This window comes from Zalophus californianus, chromosome 7 (genome assembly GCF_009762305.2).
Source record: "Zalophus californianus isolate mZalCal1 chromosome 7, mZalCal1.pri.v2, whole genome shotgun sequence".
NCBI classification, from domain to species: domain Eukaryota; kingdom Metazoa; phylum Chordata; class Mammalia; order Carnivora; family Otariidae; genus Zalophus; species Zalophus californianus.
The window spans coordinates 95,594,895-95,614,216 of record NC_045601.1 but is presented as its reverse complement, the minus strand read 5'-3'; the positions used below and the strand labels follow the sequence as shown (position 1 = coordinate 95,614,216).

Below are 19,322 nucleotides of genomic sequence, written 5' to 3'. Positions count from 1 at the left end.
GAATAATTGGGATCCCAGAAGAAGAGAGAGAGGGGCAGAAGGTATATTGGGGCAAATTATAGCAGAGAACTTCCCTAATGTGGGGAAGGAAACAGGCATCAAAATCCAGGAGGCACAGAGAACCCCTCTCAAAATCAATAAAAACATGTCAATACCCCGACATCTAATAGTAAAACTTACGAGTCTCAGAGACAAAGAGAAAATCCTGAAAGCAGCTCGGGAGAAGAGATATGTAACCTACAATGGTAGAAACATTAGCTTGGCAACAGACCTACCCACGGAGACCTGGCAGGCCGGAAAGGACTGGCATGATATCTTCAGAGCACTAAACGAGAAAAACATGCAGCCAAGAATACTATATCTAGCTAGGGTGTCATTGAAAATAGAAGGAGAGATAAAAAGCTTCCAGGACAAACAAAAACTAAAGGAATTTGCAAACACGAAACCAGCCTTACAAGAAATATTGAAAGGGGTCCTCTAAGCAAAGGGAGAGCCTAAAAGCAGCATAGATCAGAAAGGAACAGAGACAATATACAGTAACAGTCACCTTACAGGCAATACAATGGCACTAAATTCATATCTTTCAATAGTTACCCTGAATGTAAATGGACTAAATGCCCCGATCAAAAGACACAGGCTATCAGATTGGATTAAAAAACAAGACCCATCAATATGCTGTCTGCAAGAGACTCATTTTAGACCCAAAGACACCCCCAGATTGAAAGTGAGGGGGTGGAAAACCATTTACCATGCTAATGGACACCAAAAGAAAGCTGCGGTGGCAATCCTTATATCAGACAAATTAGATTTTAAAACAAAGAATGTAATAAGAGATGAAGAAGGACATTATATCCTACTTAAAGGGTCTATCCAACAAGAAGATCTAACAATTGTAAATATCTATGCCCCTAACATGGGAGCAGCCAATTATATAAGGCAATTAATAACAAAAGCAAAGAAACACATTGACAACAATAATAGTGGGGGAATTTAACACCCCCCTCACTGAAATGGACAGATCATCTAAGCAAAATATCAACAAGGAAATAAAGACTTTAAATGAAACACTGGACCAAATGGAATTCACAGACATTTTCAGAACATCCCATCCCAAAGCAACGGAATACACATTCTTCTCTAGTGCCCATGGAACATTCTCCAGAATAGATCACATCCTAGGTCACAAATCAGGTCTCAACTGGTACCAAAAGATTGGGATTATTCCCTGCATATTTTCAGACCACAGTGCTTTGAAACTAGAACTCAATCACAAGAGGAAAGTCAGAAAGAACTCAAATACATGGAGGCTAAAGAGCATCCTACTAAAGAATGAATGGGTCAACCAGGAAATTAAAGAAGAATTTTAAAAATTCATGGAAACCAATGAAAATGAAAACACAACTGTTCAAAATCTTTGGGATACAGCAAAGGCAGTCCTAAGAGGAAAGTATATAGCAATACAAGCCTTTCTCAAGAAACAAGAAAGGTCTCAAATACACAGCCTAACCCTACACCTAACAGAGCTGGAGAAAAAACAGCAAATAAAGCCTAAACCCAGCAGGAGAAGAGAAATAATAAAGATCAGAGCAGAAATCAATGAAACAGAAACCAAAAGAACAGTAGAACAGATCAACAAAACTAGGAGCTGGTTCTTTGAAAGAAATAACAAAATTGATAAACCCCTAGCCAGACTTATCAAAAAGAAAAGAGAAATGACCCAAATCAACAAAATCATGAATGAAAGAGGAGAGATCACAACCAACACCAAAGAAATACAAACAATTATAAGAACATATTATGAGCAACTCTATGCCAGCAAATTAGATAACCTGGAAGAAATGGGTGCATTCCTAGAGATGTATCAACTACCAAAACTGAACCAGGAAGAAATAGAAAACCTGAACAGACCTATAACCACTAAGGAAATTGAAGCAGTCATCAAAAATCTCCCAATAAACAAAAGCCCAGGGCCAGATGGCTTCCCAGGGGAATTCTACCAAACATTTAAAGAAGAATTAATACCTATTCTCCTGAAACTGTTCCAAAAAATAGAAATGGAAGGAAAACTTTCAAACTCATTTTATGAGGCCAGCATTACCTTGATCCCAAAACCAGACAAAGACCCCATCAAAAGGAGTATTACAGACCAATATCCTTGATGAACATGGACGCAAAAATTCTCACCAAAATCCTAGCCAATAGGATCCAACAGTACATTAAAAGGATTATTCACCACGACCAAGTGGGATTTATCCCTGGGCTGCAAGGTTGGTTCAACATCCCCAAATCAATCAACGTGATACAATATATTAACAAAAGAAAGAACAAGAATCATATGATCCCCTCAATAGATGCAGAAAAAGCATGTGACAAAGTACAGCATCCTTTCTTGATCAAAAGTCTTCACAGTATAGGGATAGAGGATACATACCTCAATATCATAAAAGCCATCTATGAAAAACCTACAGCGAATATCATTCTCAATGGGGAAAAGCTGAGAGCTTTCCCCCTAAGGTCAGGAACACGGCAGGGATGTCCACTATCACCACTGCCATTCAACATAGTATTAGAAGTCCTAGCCACAGCAATCAGACAACAAAAAGAAATCAAAGGCATCCAAATCGGCAAAGAGGAAGTCAAACTCTCACTCTTTGCAGATGATATGATACTGTATGTGGAAAACCCAAAAGACTCCACCCCAAAACTGCTAGAACTCATACAGGAATTCAGTAAAGTAGCAGGATATAAAATCAATGCACAGAAATCAGTGGCATTCCTATACACCAACAACAAGACAGAAGAGAGACAAATCAAGGAGTCAATCCCATTTACAATTGCCCCCAAAACCGTAAGATACCTAGGAATAAATTTAACCAAAGAGGAAAAGGATCTGTACTCAGAAAACTATAGAATACTCATGAAGGAAATTGAAGAAGACACAAAGAAATGGAAAAACGTTCCATGCTCATGGATTGGAAGAACAAACATTGTGAAGATGTCAATCCTACCTAGAGCAATCTACACATTCAATGCAATCCCCATCAAAATACCATCCACTTTTTTCAAAGAAATGGAACAAATAATCCTAAACTTTGTATGGAACCAGAAGAGACCCCGAATAGCCAGAGGAATATTGAAAAAGAAAAGCAAAGCTGGCGGCATCACAATTCCGGACTTCCAGCTCTATTACAAAGCTGTCATCATCAAGACAGTATGGTACTGGCACAAAAACAGACACATAGATCAACGGAACAGAATAGGGAGTCCAGAAATGGACCCTCAACTCTATGGTCAACTCATCTTTGACAAAGCAGGAAAGAATGCCCAACGGAAAAAAGACAGTCTCTTCCACAAATGGTGTTGGGAAAATTGGACAGCCACATGCAGAAGAATGAAACTGGACCATTTCCTTACACCACACACAAAAATAGACTCCAAATGGTTGAAAGACCTAAATGCGAGACAGGAGTCCATCAAAATCCTAAAGGAGAACACAGGTAGCAACCTCTTCGACCTCAGCCGCAGCAACTTCTTCCTAGAAACATCGCCAAAGGCATGGGAAGCAAGGGCAAAAATGAACTATTGGGATTTCATCAAGATAAAAAGCTTTTGCACAGCAAAAGAAACAGTGACAAAACCAAAAGACAACCAACAGAATGGGAGAAAATATTTGCAAATGACATATCAGATCAAGGGCTAGTATCCAAAATCTACAAAGAACTTATCAAACTCAACACCCAAAGAATAATCCAATCAAGAAATGGGCAGAAGACATGAACAGACATTTTTCCAAAGAAGACATCCAAAAGGCCAACAGACACATGAAAAAGTGCTCAACATCACTCAGCATCAGGGAAATCCAAATCAAAACCTCAATGATATACGACCTCACACCAGTCAGAATGGCTCAAATTAACAAGTCAGGAAACGACAGATGTTGGCGGGGATGCTGAGAAAGGGGAACCCTCCTACACTGTTGGTGGGAATGCAAGCTGGTGCAGCCACTCTGGAAACCAGTATGGAGGTTCCTCAAACAGTTGAAAATAGAGCTACCCTACGATCCAGCAATTGCACTACTGGGTATTTACCCCAAAGATACAAATGTAGGGATCCGAAGGGGTACGTGTACCCCAATGTTTATAGCAGCAATGTCCACAATAGCCAAACTGTGGAAAGCGCCAAGATGTCCATTGACAGATGAATGGATAAAGAAGAGGTGGTATATATACACGATGGAATATTATGCAGCCATCAAAAGGAATGAGATCTTGCCGTTTGCAACGACATGGATGGAACTGGAGGGTGTTATGCTGAGTGAAATAAGTCAATCAGAGAAAGACATGTATCATATGACCTCACTGATATGAGGAATTCTTAATCTCAGGAAACAAACTGAGGGTTGCTGGAGTGTTGGGGGATGGGAGGGATGGGGTGGCTGGGTGATAGACACTGGGGAGGGTATGTGCTATGGTGAGTGCTGTGAATTGTGCAAGACTGTTGAATCACAGATCTGTACCTCTGAAACAAATAATGCAATATATGTTAAGGAAAAAAAAAAAAGAAGAAGATAGCAGGAGGGGAAGAATGAAGGGGACTAAGTCAGAGGGGGAGACAAACCATGAGAGACTATGGACTCTGAAAAACAACCTGAGGGTTCTAGAGGGGAGGGGGCTGGGGAGATGGGTTTGCCTGGTGATGGGTATTAAAGAGGGCACATTCTGCGTGGAGCACTGGGTGTTATGCACAAACAATGAATCATGGAACGCTACATCAAAAACTAATGATGTAATGTATGGTGATTAACATAACAATAAAAAAGATGAAAAAAAAACTAAAAAAAAAGAGATACAGAAGGTAGAAGACAAATCAGGATTCCCTATTAAGGCTGAACAAAGTCTAAGAATTCCACTCTCTGGCTACAGGTTATAGAAAACATGATCTTCAAACTTTAATTTACCAGAGATAACAAACAAATCTCAGATGAAGTGAGAAGACCAGGAGCATTCAACCACATTAGAATGGAAAAATAAAAATCTGGACAAAGCTACCCTCATGTGCATAAATAAGATTTTTAAGTAAAATACAAAGGCATAGCATACATGTTAACATAGAGCATTCAAGCAGGGCAAGGAAGGCAAGGAGAGAGAGGTGAGAAATTTAGTGAGCAAATTGATGAGGAATATTGAAACAATATCTACAAAATACAGAACATAAGAAAGTGTTATCTGAACACAGCAAAATTCTGAAGAATTCAGGGGTTGGGGAGCTGACCGCCATGCAACTGAAAATCCACATGTAACTTCTCTCTCTCCAAAAACTTTACTAATAGTCTACTGTTAACTAGAAGTCTTATGAATATTACAAATAAGTGATTAACATAATTTTTATGTTACGTGTATTATATTCTGTCTTCTTATAATGAAGTAAGCTAGAGAAAAGAAAATGTTATTAAGGAAAGTATGTTTACAGTATTATACTGTATTTATTGAAAAAAAATAAGTAGACCTGTGCAGTTCAAACTCATGTTGGTCACCCAAGTTATGTCCAAGGTTTAAAATAAGGGGTTGCAAAAAAATGGTAAAGTTAAGCCAAAATCTATCCACAATGGGCATGTAATGCAAAAGAAAAATGCTCTTGTGTTGGTCATCTGCTACTGTAATATAGCTTAATCTATGTTAATTAATACAAAAATTGGTATGCTAGAAAAACTCCTTTTTCTATTGCCAAAACAATATTAAAAATATATATGGCACTGGCTTTGGGGCTAGGTAGTGAACAATGAAAACAATTATTAAAAGTGTAAAAAATGGTGATTCATTTAATAAAATGGTAAATATCTGATAAAAACTTTGCTGGTAATACTTGCAAAGGGAAATAATGCATCAAATGAACTTAGAGCCACAGGTAAAGAACTGAGAAAACAGAATGTTGGTATCATGAATTGATTGGTATTGGCTGTTTACAAAAGGCACTGTAAAAGAAAGCAGCTCAGAAAAGAATCGGCCAATTTGCAAGTAGTAATTAAAAGGAATAGACCAAGTCCAAAAATACTGGAATTGGAAGATACAACTTTTTCCTCATCTCTAACAGATAAATGATGAAACTGGAGGAGACCTTTAAAAGAAATTCAATTAAAACAGTCTCCGGGAAGAACCAAATCAAGGGTGTGGCCATAAACACTATTCTTAAATCCTCTGAATCAACGAAGGTGGGTCCAATAAATCCTTTCAAGACGGATAGAATGGCTCAAGGGAAAAAACAACAACAACAACAACTAAGAATGCAATGGATGTCTGATAAATTTAAGTCACCTATCATTAATTATTAGTAGTTAATAAATTAATGTAGAGAGGGTCATGACTAAAGCAAGGACTACGGTTGCTGCAGGCAAAGATACAAAATCACAAATATCCATCTGCTGTTGAGAGAGTTGTACTATCAAAGAAGCCATAAACCTGGACTAAAAGAGACTATGTTTTAAACTTCACCCAACATCATCACTATTTTTAATGTTTTTCTAGCCAGTTTTGAGTAGCCAATGAATTCAGACAAAATATAGAAATAAGAAGTTAAAAACTAAAAGGAAGAAAACTAATCTTTATATATGATCATACATCTAATATACCAATATACCTAATACCCTAAATCACTGAATATGCAGTTAATTCCTGCTTTAAAAATATACAGAAATGTTTTCTATGTAAATAATAATCAATATGAAAATATATTAAAGAACATTTCCTATTTGTAATAGAAACAAAGGAAATAAAAATTCCAAGATATAAACTTAGGTAATGTTGAAAACCAATATGAAAAAAACTTCAATGTTATTTCACTGAGTTTCAAGGTTGAAATAAAAAGGTAAATAAATCATAAACTTAAATGGGAAAACTCAGTATTGAAATTATGTCAGTGATTCTATAATTAATCCATAAAAGGAATCCTAATTAAAATATGAATAAGAATTTTTAAAAACTTGAAGAAAAGATACTGAGCTTTATCTGGAAAAATAAGTATGTAAGAATAGCCAGGAAAGTTTTGATTATAAAGAATAATGAGGAAGTACTAGGCCTGCCAACATTAAATCATATTATGAAGTGACAACAATTAAGAACAATTTGGTGTCGGAGAGGATGTAGACAGATAAATGGAACAGAATGGAAAGCCAAAAACACAGACCCATATGAAAATGGAAATTTAGCAATAACGAGGGGCTTTCAAATAAATGGAGAAAAAGTGATATTCCATAAATATTGTTGTGGCAACTGGCTATCCATTTAGGAAAAGAGAGGGAAAAATATGAATGCTCATCTAACTTTACTCCAAATACCAAAATGTAAAGATTCAAATATAAAATAACAAAAGTCTAAAAGTAATGAGTTATCATCTTCAAAATGTTGGAATGTGGAATCCTTTTATATAGACACAAACAAGGAAAAAAAAGAAAAAACCTGCACATACATAAAAATTTAAATTTTATATATGGCTGAAATTTCAAAGACCAAGTCAAAACACATAATAAAAAACAGGAAAAATATTTTCATTATATCTATGAAATGTCTATAAAACTCAATTTTTAAAAAGATCAACAGCCCAATACAAAGCAAAAAAAAAAGTATATGACTAAAAAGGAAATGACAGAGAATTAACAAAATGCCCCAAAATCACATGAGAAGGTACTTTACCTTACTAATAAAGAAATGCAAACCAAACCAATATGATTTTTAACTTGTACTGGTGAAAATTAGAAACTTTAATGAAACAGTGCTGATAAGAGTGTGAGGAAAGTTATTTTCACATACTTTTGGGGGGAGTACAAACTTACTGAACTTAAATAGGCAGTTTGTATCAAAGTTTAATTATGCATTTAACCCTTTGATCCTGTAATCAATTCCAGTTCCAGGAAATTTTCCTATGGATATACTCAGAAAAATTTACTAATACACACACACACTGCAACGTCTTAAGAACCACAGCATCCCTAAATCAGAGATTTCTTAAATTGGTTAGGGACAGCCCATGTAGTATATAACTGTGATTAACCTGCTTACAGTTTCTTTCATGAAGACTTTTTGAACTTCCACTTTCCTATAACTCAGAGAATTGTATTCAACTCTCTTCCTTGGCACTTAACAACTGACCATCTTGACACTTACTGTATACGTGTTATATGCTTTATTAGGTCCCAACCTCTTGGAGGAAAAATCCATTCTGGTTTATTCCAATTTTTCTTTAGTAGATATGACCACCATTTATCAATATCCAGATTCTCTCTACTTCCAAGCATATGGGGGAATCATACTTTGCTGACTCTTGAACTTGGTGTGGTTTACAAAATTTGCTCTGGCTAATTAAAGATGAATAGAAGTAGTTTAAGAGCCACTATCGGATTCTCCACATACCTGCTCCTATAAGTAGTTATAATCTAGATGGTGAAACTTCTATCAGCCTAAGTCTCCATGTGAGGAAAAGGGGGACCCCTCACTACTGCTAATAAATGTGTAGTCTGATGAGCAATAAACCTTTCTTTGAGTCATAGGCATTTGGAATTTACTTGTTACTGCAGCATATGCTACTCTATCCTCAGCTGGTGCCTTGCTTTTGATTAATAATAATTTGAATATGCAAAATATTTTCACTTTCTAAAATACAATAAACACTTTTCAGTCTTCCAAAATATTCCAACAAAACAATTATTTTTGAGGAGTCATGCTCCTGGTTCCATCTGACCTTACAAGAGATTAGAATCAAAGAGAATCCAAGATTTAGCTTTCCTGACTGAAGAATATGCCTTTGATGAGCTTATCCATCCCATAATTTGAGAGAGAGATAGAGAATTGATTGGTATCGGCTGTTTCTAAAGTCAGGTCTCTAAAGTAAGGTCAAGTTGGGGCACCTGGGTGGCTCAGTTGGTTAAGCAACAAACTCTTGATTTTGGCTCAGGTCATGATCTCAGGGTCCTGAGATCAAGCCCCACATTGGGCTCCCCACTCAGCAGGGAGTCCTTTTGAGATTCTCTCCCTCTCCCCTTACCCCTCCCCTCAACTCGTGCATGTACATGCTCTCTAAAATAAATAAATCTTTAGGAAAATAAAAGGTCAAGATTATTCATGTGCATAGTAAAAGAATATGAAAACTGTTATTTAAAAAAATCTCATTCTTGGGCGCCTGGGTGGCTCAGTTGGTTAAGCGACTGCCTTTGGCTCAGGTCATGATCCTGGAGTCCCGGGATCAAGTCCCACATCAGGCTCCCTGCTCAGCAGGGAGTCTGCTTCTCCCTCTGACCCTCTTCCCTCTCGTGCTCTCTCTCATCCTCTCTCTCAAATAAATAAAGAAAATCTTAAAAAAAAATCTCATTCTTTAAAAATTTCTCAGTGTATGCATGTTTTAAATGCATATAAATGCTTTGTTCAGTTGCATACACATATAATTCATACATAAATATGGAACTACATACCTAAAAGTCTTTTACTACAAAGATTCTACAATTTAAATTCACCTAACACATCTTGATGGTTCTTTCTCCTCTCACATAGAAACAAATGTTAAGTCTTTTGAGGCTCAGGCAATGATTTATTGGGAATTGTTTCAATCTACTAAAATGTTCCCCGTCTTTAACACAATCATGGGCAATCCCCTTGGGTTTGGAGATCATCGCTGAACTAGTCAGGCCTAGGAAAAAAGGTAGATTCCTGAGCTTCCACAACAGGGTCACTCCCGTAGCTTCTTAGTGACCATAGACAGAGTATACCCAAAATAAGGATGAGAAATAGGAGTTTAGAACCAACAAAATATGAAGCACTCTATAAAAATTCAGTGAAAGTTTTAAGTTTCCCAGTGATGCCAGTAGAGAAAAAGAAAACAGGACAGAAAATGGCATCGCAGCCAACAAATGAGGCAGGACATGGAATTAATGATTCTTTTCAATAAACTGAGATACTGAATCCATTACAGAGCCTTAAAAGAAAAGAAGTTGAAAGATCAGAGAATGATCAAGACATTATAAACGTATTCACGGAAGTAATCAACACCTGAGCACACACAGGTTAGCACCCCACGTACAGAAGGGACACTTAACAAAACCTGACTTTAGCGACTATTTAGGGAAGGCACAATTAGTGCTGCTTTGGAAGAAAAGCCTCTAAGAAAAGGATATAGGAAAGAAGGAAAATGTGGTGCCACCCCTTCCATAAAAAGTAGCAAAAGTTCTGAAAATTCCTGCTTTTAACAACAATTCCACAGTTTCTTCAGATTCAGATGAAGCAAAATATCTCCTCAGAAAACAATGTATATATACATGTGAATGTATTTAATATTTTTATTAACTACAACATTGGTTATATCAATATATTAATATTTTTAAAGATGTATTTTTTCTATTTATGAGAGAGAGAGCGCATGTGCGTGCACATGTGCGAGCCAGCGCAAGTGGAAGGAGAGACAGGGGGAAAGGATCCCAAGCAGACTCTGTGCTGAGGGGAAGCCAAGCCAACAAGGGGCTAGAGGCGGGGCTCTATCTCACAACCCTGAGATCATGACCTGAGCCGAAACCAAGAGCCCGACGCTCAACCAACTGAGCCACCCAGGCACCTCTCAGTATATTAATAGGCTTATCACCAATATGTATACTTATATAATTAACACATAAATTTATATTCATGTAAGTTTATATTTAATGATGTAATAAACAGACTCTGTTAAAGAAGAAAAAGAAGGGCACAGGACTGAGTCCTGGAACAATCTGACATTTAGAGAATGGACAGAGAAGATAAAGTAAACAGTGAATTCAAAGCCCAGCCAATAACCTGTAACTTCATTAAGCCTCCCTTTCTTGTCCCCCTCCAACCCCAGCCACACACACACACACACACACACACACACACACACACACACCATGTTTGGGCCTTTGGACTGTGGTGTTATGAGGAAGCTACACAGCTGGATTACCCTCCCTTTTTGAGAAAGAAAATAAAAGTGGTCACTTTACTAAGCCAATTCTAACTATTTCTCCCTCCCATATCATTCTTGGCTTTAATTTTTTGTAATTTTTTTTTTGGTCTTCAGACATTACAGAAGTAAAACTACTAACATCCTAAGTTTTAGCATATTCCCTAATAACCCTTTTAGCTTGGTCCTTTATTACTGTTCTCTCAACATGTATACTGGAGTTCCCTAATTATAACTGACTATATAAATCACTGTAATACCACTTAATCTTTTGACTTTGGAAGTGCAATAATGAAAGTAAGGGATTTATTTAAGTGAAGAAGCCTCATTCATCACATCATACTCTTGTATGAATGTTAAGGACGATGGGAAACTGAGGTCTTGAAGGGACAATTTAAATGTTAATTGATCTAATGAGGAAATTAAACAAAATGTATAATTTGCTCCATAATGAGGCCTTGGATATAATTAGCATATTTTATTTCTTAACCCCAGAAAAACCAAGTGATGAATTTGTACTAAGTCTAAAAAAAATAGTTACTACCGCCCATGTGTTCGGAATTGAATTTGCTATAAAAAAAGTTTCATAATCAACTCAAAAACCCATAAATACATGTCAGTTAATCAACTCAGCCTAATGTAAGTTTTAACAAAATATATTTCTCCCAATGATTTAAATATATGGGTTTCCTTAAAGTTGAAGAAGTGTTTTGAAGTACTTTTTCTTGAATTCCAAATACCTTTAAAGCATATTATAAAATGAGTTACCAACTGAAGACCATTTGGTGAATAAGTGCTCCTTTTTAATTTTGTAAATTCAGGAGGGAAAAAGAAAAAAATCCTGCAAAATCTATACACATTCTCTGGTCTGATATGTAGGAACAAATGTTGATGTCAGCAAAAAAGTGCATGTAGTTTTAATTATCTTAAGTGGAAACTCCTACAATGGGAGTTTTCAGAAGAAATCCACAAAATGGAAATGATTCTGGGAAAAGATCCTAATGGAGGACAGTGTTGTATGGAACAATCTCCGAGAAGCCACTGTGTGATGCCTGGGAAAATGTCCTGTGCCTCTCCAAGTCAAAGTCACCTCAGGGGTCTATTTTTCAACCTTCCCATTTCTGAAAATTAAGGAACTATATTCTAGAGGAAGAATCAAGGAAACGTCTGTAACTTATTCAATTATTGCAACTCTAGATAAGGAACGCTTTAAAGCCACACAGAATGTGAGGAGGAAATGTAGATGGCACAGCACATGGCGGATTCCGGCTCACAGTGATTGTGTCAGGTCAGACTTTATGCCCCAACAACAAATTTCAGAAAACAAGCAACTCTGAGTGTAACTATTACTGGACTGAAAACGGAGAACTTCACATAAACATACATCTTATTTAATTGAACAAAATGTATGACTTTGTAAAATTCATGCACTTCTATTTTGGAGAGAGTACAATGACCCCAAACAACAGTGCAGTTAAAGCTGTGATTAATCGAATTGTTGTTATTCCTTTATTTTCAAACAGACACTTTACTCCAATTCTTTTTAAGAGGAATAAAAACCTTCCTTTTTATATCTGGTCTCTAAAATCCAAGTAAAAGGGAAAAATAGATAAATTTATTCATTAATCCATTGATAGATACATTCATTCATATATGCATACGTTTAATAAATCCCTGTCATCCCCAAATCAGGCTGTCAGAATGTTAAAGAAACAGCAGTGATCCGGGGCGCCTGGGTGGCTCCGTTGGTTAAGCGGCTGCCTTCTGCTCAGGTCATGATCCCAGGGTCCTGGGATCGAGTCCCGCATTGCGCTCCCTGCTCAGTGGGGAGCCTGCTTCTCCCTCTGCCTCTTCCCCATGCTCATGCTCTCCTCTCTCTCTCCAGTAAAATCTTTGAAAGAGAAAGAAAGGAAAGAAAAGAAAGAGCAGTGATCCTGTAGACTAGAATGTAGGTGAGGTGTCTGGCACATGGTCTCCTCAGAACAGATATCCTCATGCTCCCAGTGAAATCCCTAGTTCACCTGGCAGAGGTCAGGCAATCTCTCTCAACATCCCCACAGCATGAAAATATAAGACATCTGCCATTCCTGCAGGTGCGGCATGCTCCCTATCACCTCTCAAGATGTATCCCCATCATTTAAAATAGGCAGATATCTCCATGGCTAAAAAGACTCATAAAGGTCACGCAGTAGGCAAGAGGAGTTTATGCTATTCTGCAGGAATTATATCGACGGCGGCAGTTGCTTTATGTCCTTTAGTTCTTCCCACATTATAAAGCTGCCCTGACTGAGTCATCTTTTCTGCTTCTTTTCTTTTACTACAAAGATCACTAAATTTCCAATTCAGTGGCTGCTTCAACCCATGTTGTGCCCATGATATATGGCAGCCCACGCCATGCTACATCCCAACTGCAGCCATGGTACATGAACAAAACAGAACAAAACAACGACCATTTAAGAAAGACCCTGTGGCCAGGGACCATACTAAATATTTTTCACACATCATCTCATTCAATCTTCACAAGAAACCTATGAAGGAAACACCATTGTGTCAATGAAAAATATAAGACTCAAAGACATTAAGTAACATGCCCAAGATCAAATAGCTTGAAAGTGACAGATGCATCATTAGATCTGCCAAAGACCCATCCATCCAGAGATGATACTTTTACTAGCTACAGTTTTCTGCAACCAACATGGGCAACCATAAAAGCATAAAATGGATACAGGTTAGGATCAGAATTTCTCAGATGTGAATGCTGTGCACACTATTTTAAAAAGGTAATATTTTGCAAGGATTGTAGTTTGAAAATTAGTACAGGTTTTTATCAGGAGCAAACACCAGAATGCCTTCACAGACCTTAGAAATACAATTGTGCTTTAAGCTAACAAATCAATATGGGATCTGAGCAAACACAAACGGGCATCTTGGATGTGGACCAGCTACCAGGGCCGGTAGGCCTCGACCGATCCAGATCCATGGGGAGGTACTGACATATTGAACATACTTAAAGAACATGTACTTCAAAAGGAAGCTTGCCAAATCTCAGAGCTGTAAAAAAGGAGAGTCGGCAGTACAAATGTACCCACTGAAGCCCTAAGGAAGAAGTCCAGTAAGACTAAGCCAATAGACCACCTCCCAAATAGGCATCTATTTCGGAGAAGGACACGACGGTATGGGGCTACCTGTGCCTAACACATTCCATACACATACTTCTCGCCTCTCTAAGAAGGCAACCCCCCTCAGAGCTTAACCACAGGGAGAAAAAAACGGCATCATGGCAATGTCAATTATCTGCTCCATGTCATGGTGGTCATCCAGTGACAACCAATTTCATCTAGTGATAAAAGCCCTTCTGTGGGCTTTATTAGCCAGTGACCACTGACCAATTTCCAAGCCCACAAATCTTGGGATTCCCCAAGGTGAACACTACTGAATGGGAGTCACCATAGGAAACACCTTTGGCGTTCTTGAATGAACCAAAGCAACTGGACACATTTTTGTTTGCATGCATTTACCTTTTCACCGTCTCTCCCTGGTTCTCCTTTGTAACCTGGTAGTCCTGGGACTCCCTAAACCAAGCACAGAATAAATTCTGTTAATTATGTTTTTTGGTTCACTGGAAATGTTTAATTCTTCAGTGTGTACCTATGAATCACATACTTGTACTCCTGGAGATCCTGGGACACCTGGTGATCCTGCAATTCCCTGATATCCCTAAAGAAAAGTAAACACAAAATAATTAGTATTTCAACATACAAAGAGCAGTCCCCATTTCAGGATTCACTCTTTTCTTGAGTGTCTTACACTTAAGACTTCACTGGGTGACGGTTTAAGAAACAAAAATAACAAAGTTTCAAATGCTGAATGTGGAATTAATATCCTCTGTCTTTAGGGAAAAGGTCTTAAATATCTCTAGATTAATAAAAAATATCCAGATACGTTTCAATGACATGGAAGGCTCTGGGATGCAAATACAGAGCCAATGTTCAAAGCTCCTAAAAAAAAATGTTTTGCACATATTCAACATAGAAACATATTCAACATATTCAAGAGAAAAACATGTAAGATTGGAGGATTACACTAATGTAATACATTTTTTAAACTACCAAATTAATAGCCACTTGAGTTGATCTCCGGAATAAATTAGAACTTGATAAATGTTATTCTTCAGGGTCAGTCTGTAACAGCCTTTTGGATTGCTCATTTTTAGAAAGCTGCTGCTGTTAACCCCATAAGCATGACTGTGACATGTCTCCCCCACCTCCCACGGCTGAGCTGTCTGCCGAGGTGAGGGCCCCTTTCAACTCCACTGCTTCTTACATGTCCCCCCAGACAGTGGACCTTTGGTACTACAGCACAACTTCTTCAGACAAGGCAAACTATTCATTCTTCACTCAGCATATGGCAATTAAACTCCAAAACAAACTTGCAGGCCCAGAACATTTGTCTAGGTTTCTCTGGGTCAATGTCAAGTTGACTTAGTCCACCTGGCACCTGCAAATACATTTCTCTCTCTTATTTAGATTCCACCTCTCTCAGATCTTACTGTTTGGATATGGCTTTCTGTTGTCAGCCATATTAAAACAGATCTCATTAGTGTTTCCAATTACATCTTCATTGTTAAATACAAAAGCTTCATTTCCATGCGGCTATTTATGGCTGGTTTTTGTATTCACCCACTCACTTGTCAGCACATTTCTGTCATTTTAGAGATAGCACGACTCCCTGCTTTCCCACTCCCATTTTTAAATATTCCTTTTACTATGCTTTGCTAGCTCTAATAATACCAGTAACAATAATAATGGTTGTCTCAGCAACAGCACTCCTAAATTATTGTTTTTCTCCTTTTACATGCACTTGTATTTCTTATTCTGTAAAATGTTCCCAGTTACTCTCCAAATGATAGACTATATAATTTCTAGCGCCAACCATGATCCTTTCCTTCATACCCCATTCAGTTCTTCACAGAGTGTATCACTACACTTTCTCTAGCATTTCTCACACAAATTCTTCTCCTGAGTCCGTGCCCAAACATTTAACATTTTACTTCGTCAGCGAATGAGTCTCAAAACAAATCTCTCCATACTCCATACAAAACAATCTGCAGTATTCAAACCCAACATATGTCTCTGGGCAGCCACTGTCTCTGTGTCCCAGGATTATGTGCCCCTTGATATGAGAAACCCGGTCCAATTCATTTCTTTATTTCCAGTATTGAACAAAGCATTCGGCAATTTTTTGTTAACCACACTTCGGACAAATTTACCTTCAAGTCATCCACACTGCACTAAGTGTGCAATATCTCTTTCCCCAAGGAACCAGGTGATGTCCGTGCTGCTACCAGGAGCAAACTGAAGCTTTTAGTAATGCCCTGTGCTTCCTGTTCTCAAGATCAGTCGGAAGAAAGAAGAAAGTCAATCTACACAGTTTGCTGAGCCTTTTTTCTCTACCACTCCAGTTACCACTGAATCTCTTTCCTTCAACCACTTTGCAGTCAGATAGGTCTGGAATTAAATTTCAACTCTGTCACTGCTAGCATATGCCCAAACGGAGTTAGATTAACTTATAACTTCTGCCACTTAGGGTGCCTCCAAGTCCTTCAAAACCCTGTATGCACTCTCTGGATAGTCCGACATGATACACAACAGGCTGTTGTAATTGGGAGAAACAATAATAGCAATGATTCATACAGTATTTGTCATGTTCCAGACTAAGTACTTCACATATATTAATTCACTTAACCCTCACAACCACCCTTTAATGTAGGGTCTACATTATCCCTATTTTCAGATGAGGAAACCAAGACATAGAAGATTAAGTAACGTGCCCAAAGATACATAGCTAGTAAGTTGAAAGAGCCAGTGGGAATACCCTCTATCAGAAAATGCTTCATGGTAGATCAGATCTTATGATTCTAGAATAATTAATGAGATTTTTTTAAAGCCCATTTTGCAAGGCTACTTTTAAATTGTTTAGAATATAGAGTGTCTGAAGAAAAGGAATGTTCATATAATTCCTCAAAAGAAAGTTACCATGGAGATTGGCTATTTACCAAAATGACCGGTCATCAGCAAAAATCACTGTAATGAATTGTTCTTTTTCACAATTTTTCAAAAGTTAAGCCAAATATCATATCTGCTTTATTACTTTTTTCACAAAATGAACCTTTTGTAGAAAATCAAAAGCCATTCTCTTCCTCGAAGAAGTTAATATGATCCATTTGTTAGAGAGGACACACCACATTTCAATGGATTAAAGCAACGTGGAGATGCCCCAGACTGTGTTCTCAGCTCACCTCTGACTCATAATGTGACCTCAGGCAGAGTGATCAAATCCCCAAATCCTGGGAGGCAACTCAGTAAAGTGGAAAGACAACGAATTTTAAAATTGGAAGACCTTGAGCTGAATTTTTGCTCCTCCCTTTACTTTCTACGGAATTCTGGCTAAGTGACATTGCCTAGCTAAGCCTCAGTTTCTTACCACAAACCAGGATAACAGTGCCCACTTCAACTTCTGAAAAAAATCAAATGGAGTCACAGGTGAAAATGCCTGGCAAATGCTAGGAACTCAGATGTGAGTTTCTTTTTTTCTTCTTCAGATTCAATGACTTTTGTACAAAATCATGAGAACACTTCTGCAAAATGTTATTCTGTAAGCTTAATGGGCACCATTAGTACACAAGGAATGGCAGATCCAGGTGTCATCATGTCGTCATTTTGATTTAACCCTTTTTCAACATTTATATAGATCTGATGGTGAACATGAGAACAAGGCTTCAGTGTGTTTTACAAAGGCCATGTTTGTTTTATCTTTGGAAGAACTGCAATGCAGAAATAATAAATGCTTCCCACAATATGAGAACCAGGTTGATATATTTGTTTTTAACTTACAATGAGATGCATTCTTGAAAACTTAGTTGTATAAAGAAATTCTAAGATTATTTTAGAAGCTAGAGGAAGCATGATTAGCAAGAAAAATCAACCCACACCCAAGCTGGGGGATCCCAGGGAAAATCACCAGAAGAAATTGGATGAAATTCAGAAAAATAAATTTTGGACTAAAAATCAGGAAAATAAAGGTTAATAGGGAGGAATATTACAACACAGAACAATTTCCAAGAGGTGCAAAAACTAAACACTGGTTGACTCATAGCAGGGTACACTTAAACAAGAAAAAATGCCCTGAAACAGGAAAAATGATAAGCTTTCCATAGAGCTTATGGAGTTTTTATTTTTCTTAATACACAAGCTTCTGTGTTTTCCAGTGGGAGTACCATTTTTACATGATCTTTGATCAATACTGTCTGACATTAATTTTGCCATTTTGCAATTATTAGCAGATCTAAATATCCACCCTGCCCCATGTGCAAGACTTCTGACAGTAAAGTCTTTTCCATGTTCACAGAACGTCTCTTTGTAAATGAGTCATTTTTTAGGAAAAAAATATTCTCACTGCCAAATTGTAGGGTTGAAGAATACAGAATCAATTTAATTTTCCTCCATGATTCATAGTTACAATGCTCCAGGAAAGATGTATAGCACTGAAATGGAAATTAAGGAAATAAAAATCATCCAATGTGCAAGGCTCACAATCTCTTCTGAGCCCAATTCTAATCAGACCATAAATTATCCTGCCAATCTCAATATACAGATCTTCTTAAGTGATCAATTTCCTTTAAGTATTTTAAACTCTAAAAATGAGAATAAAATCCAGAGACATCATGTTGGATGTCACTCTTCTTTTTGAAATGTAAAAATGTGATTCAAAGTTTATTCTATTACATAATTTTCTTCTGTTTTCCAAAATTCCCACAGATACCCTTCAGTACACAGCCAGGGTAACTAAGTAACCAAAATCAAGTGTATATTTTTAATGTCCACTGTGGATTCTTCTTGCCATCGGCACTCTTTCTAGCTCCACACAATTAAATTCCAAAACTATTCATAAATCTCGGTCTTTTCATGTATAGCTAATACAGAAACTCGTTTGTTTGCCACCTAACCCAACTGTTAGTCAAGTAGTATATATGCCTGAACTGTCTGCTCAAATTACTTGACTAACAGATCCCATAATATACGTAAAATTACACCTGAGCTGAGTTCTAAGAAAGATGCTATGGGAGGTAAAGAGTAGACAGGGAAGCTTTCTGAAGTAGTAAGTTCAAAGCAACACTGAAGGAAGCACAGTGCAGAGGAACAATTCCTTGAAGAATTTAATACACAAATAACACTATGTACTATCTACATACACATAGTTATTATATATACTATCCATACTATATAAAAAATAAGTAGCCTATTTAAGAGGCCCATGAGGAAAACATGGAGAGATCCATACATGAGATTTACACATGGGGAGTGCTGGAGAAAAAT

At 37.4% G+C, this 19,322-nt stretch overlaps 1 protein-coding gene across 3 annotated transcripts in view; it reads right to left on the bottom strand.

Moving 5' to 3' along the window:
* The window catches only part of COL21A1 (collagen type XXI alpha 1 chain), a 367,375-nt gene that overhangs the window by 79,139 nt on the left and 268,914 nt on the right, over nt 1-19,322 (bottom strand). For all 3 annotated transcript variants that reach the window (XM_027603472.2, XM_027603471.1, XM_027603473.1), the window contains 2 exons: nt 14,611-14,664; nt 14,466-14,519 (listed from right to left, as the gene is read on the bottom strand). In XM_027603472.2, the coding sequence (XP_027459273.1) occupies nt 14,466-14,519; nt 14,611-14,664 (108 nt within the window). The remainder of the gene's footprint in view (nt 1-14,465; nt 14,520-14,610; nt 14,665-19,322) is intronic.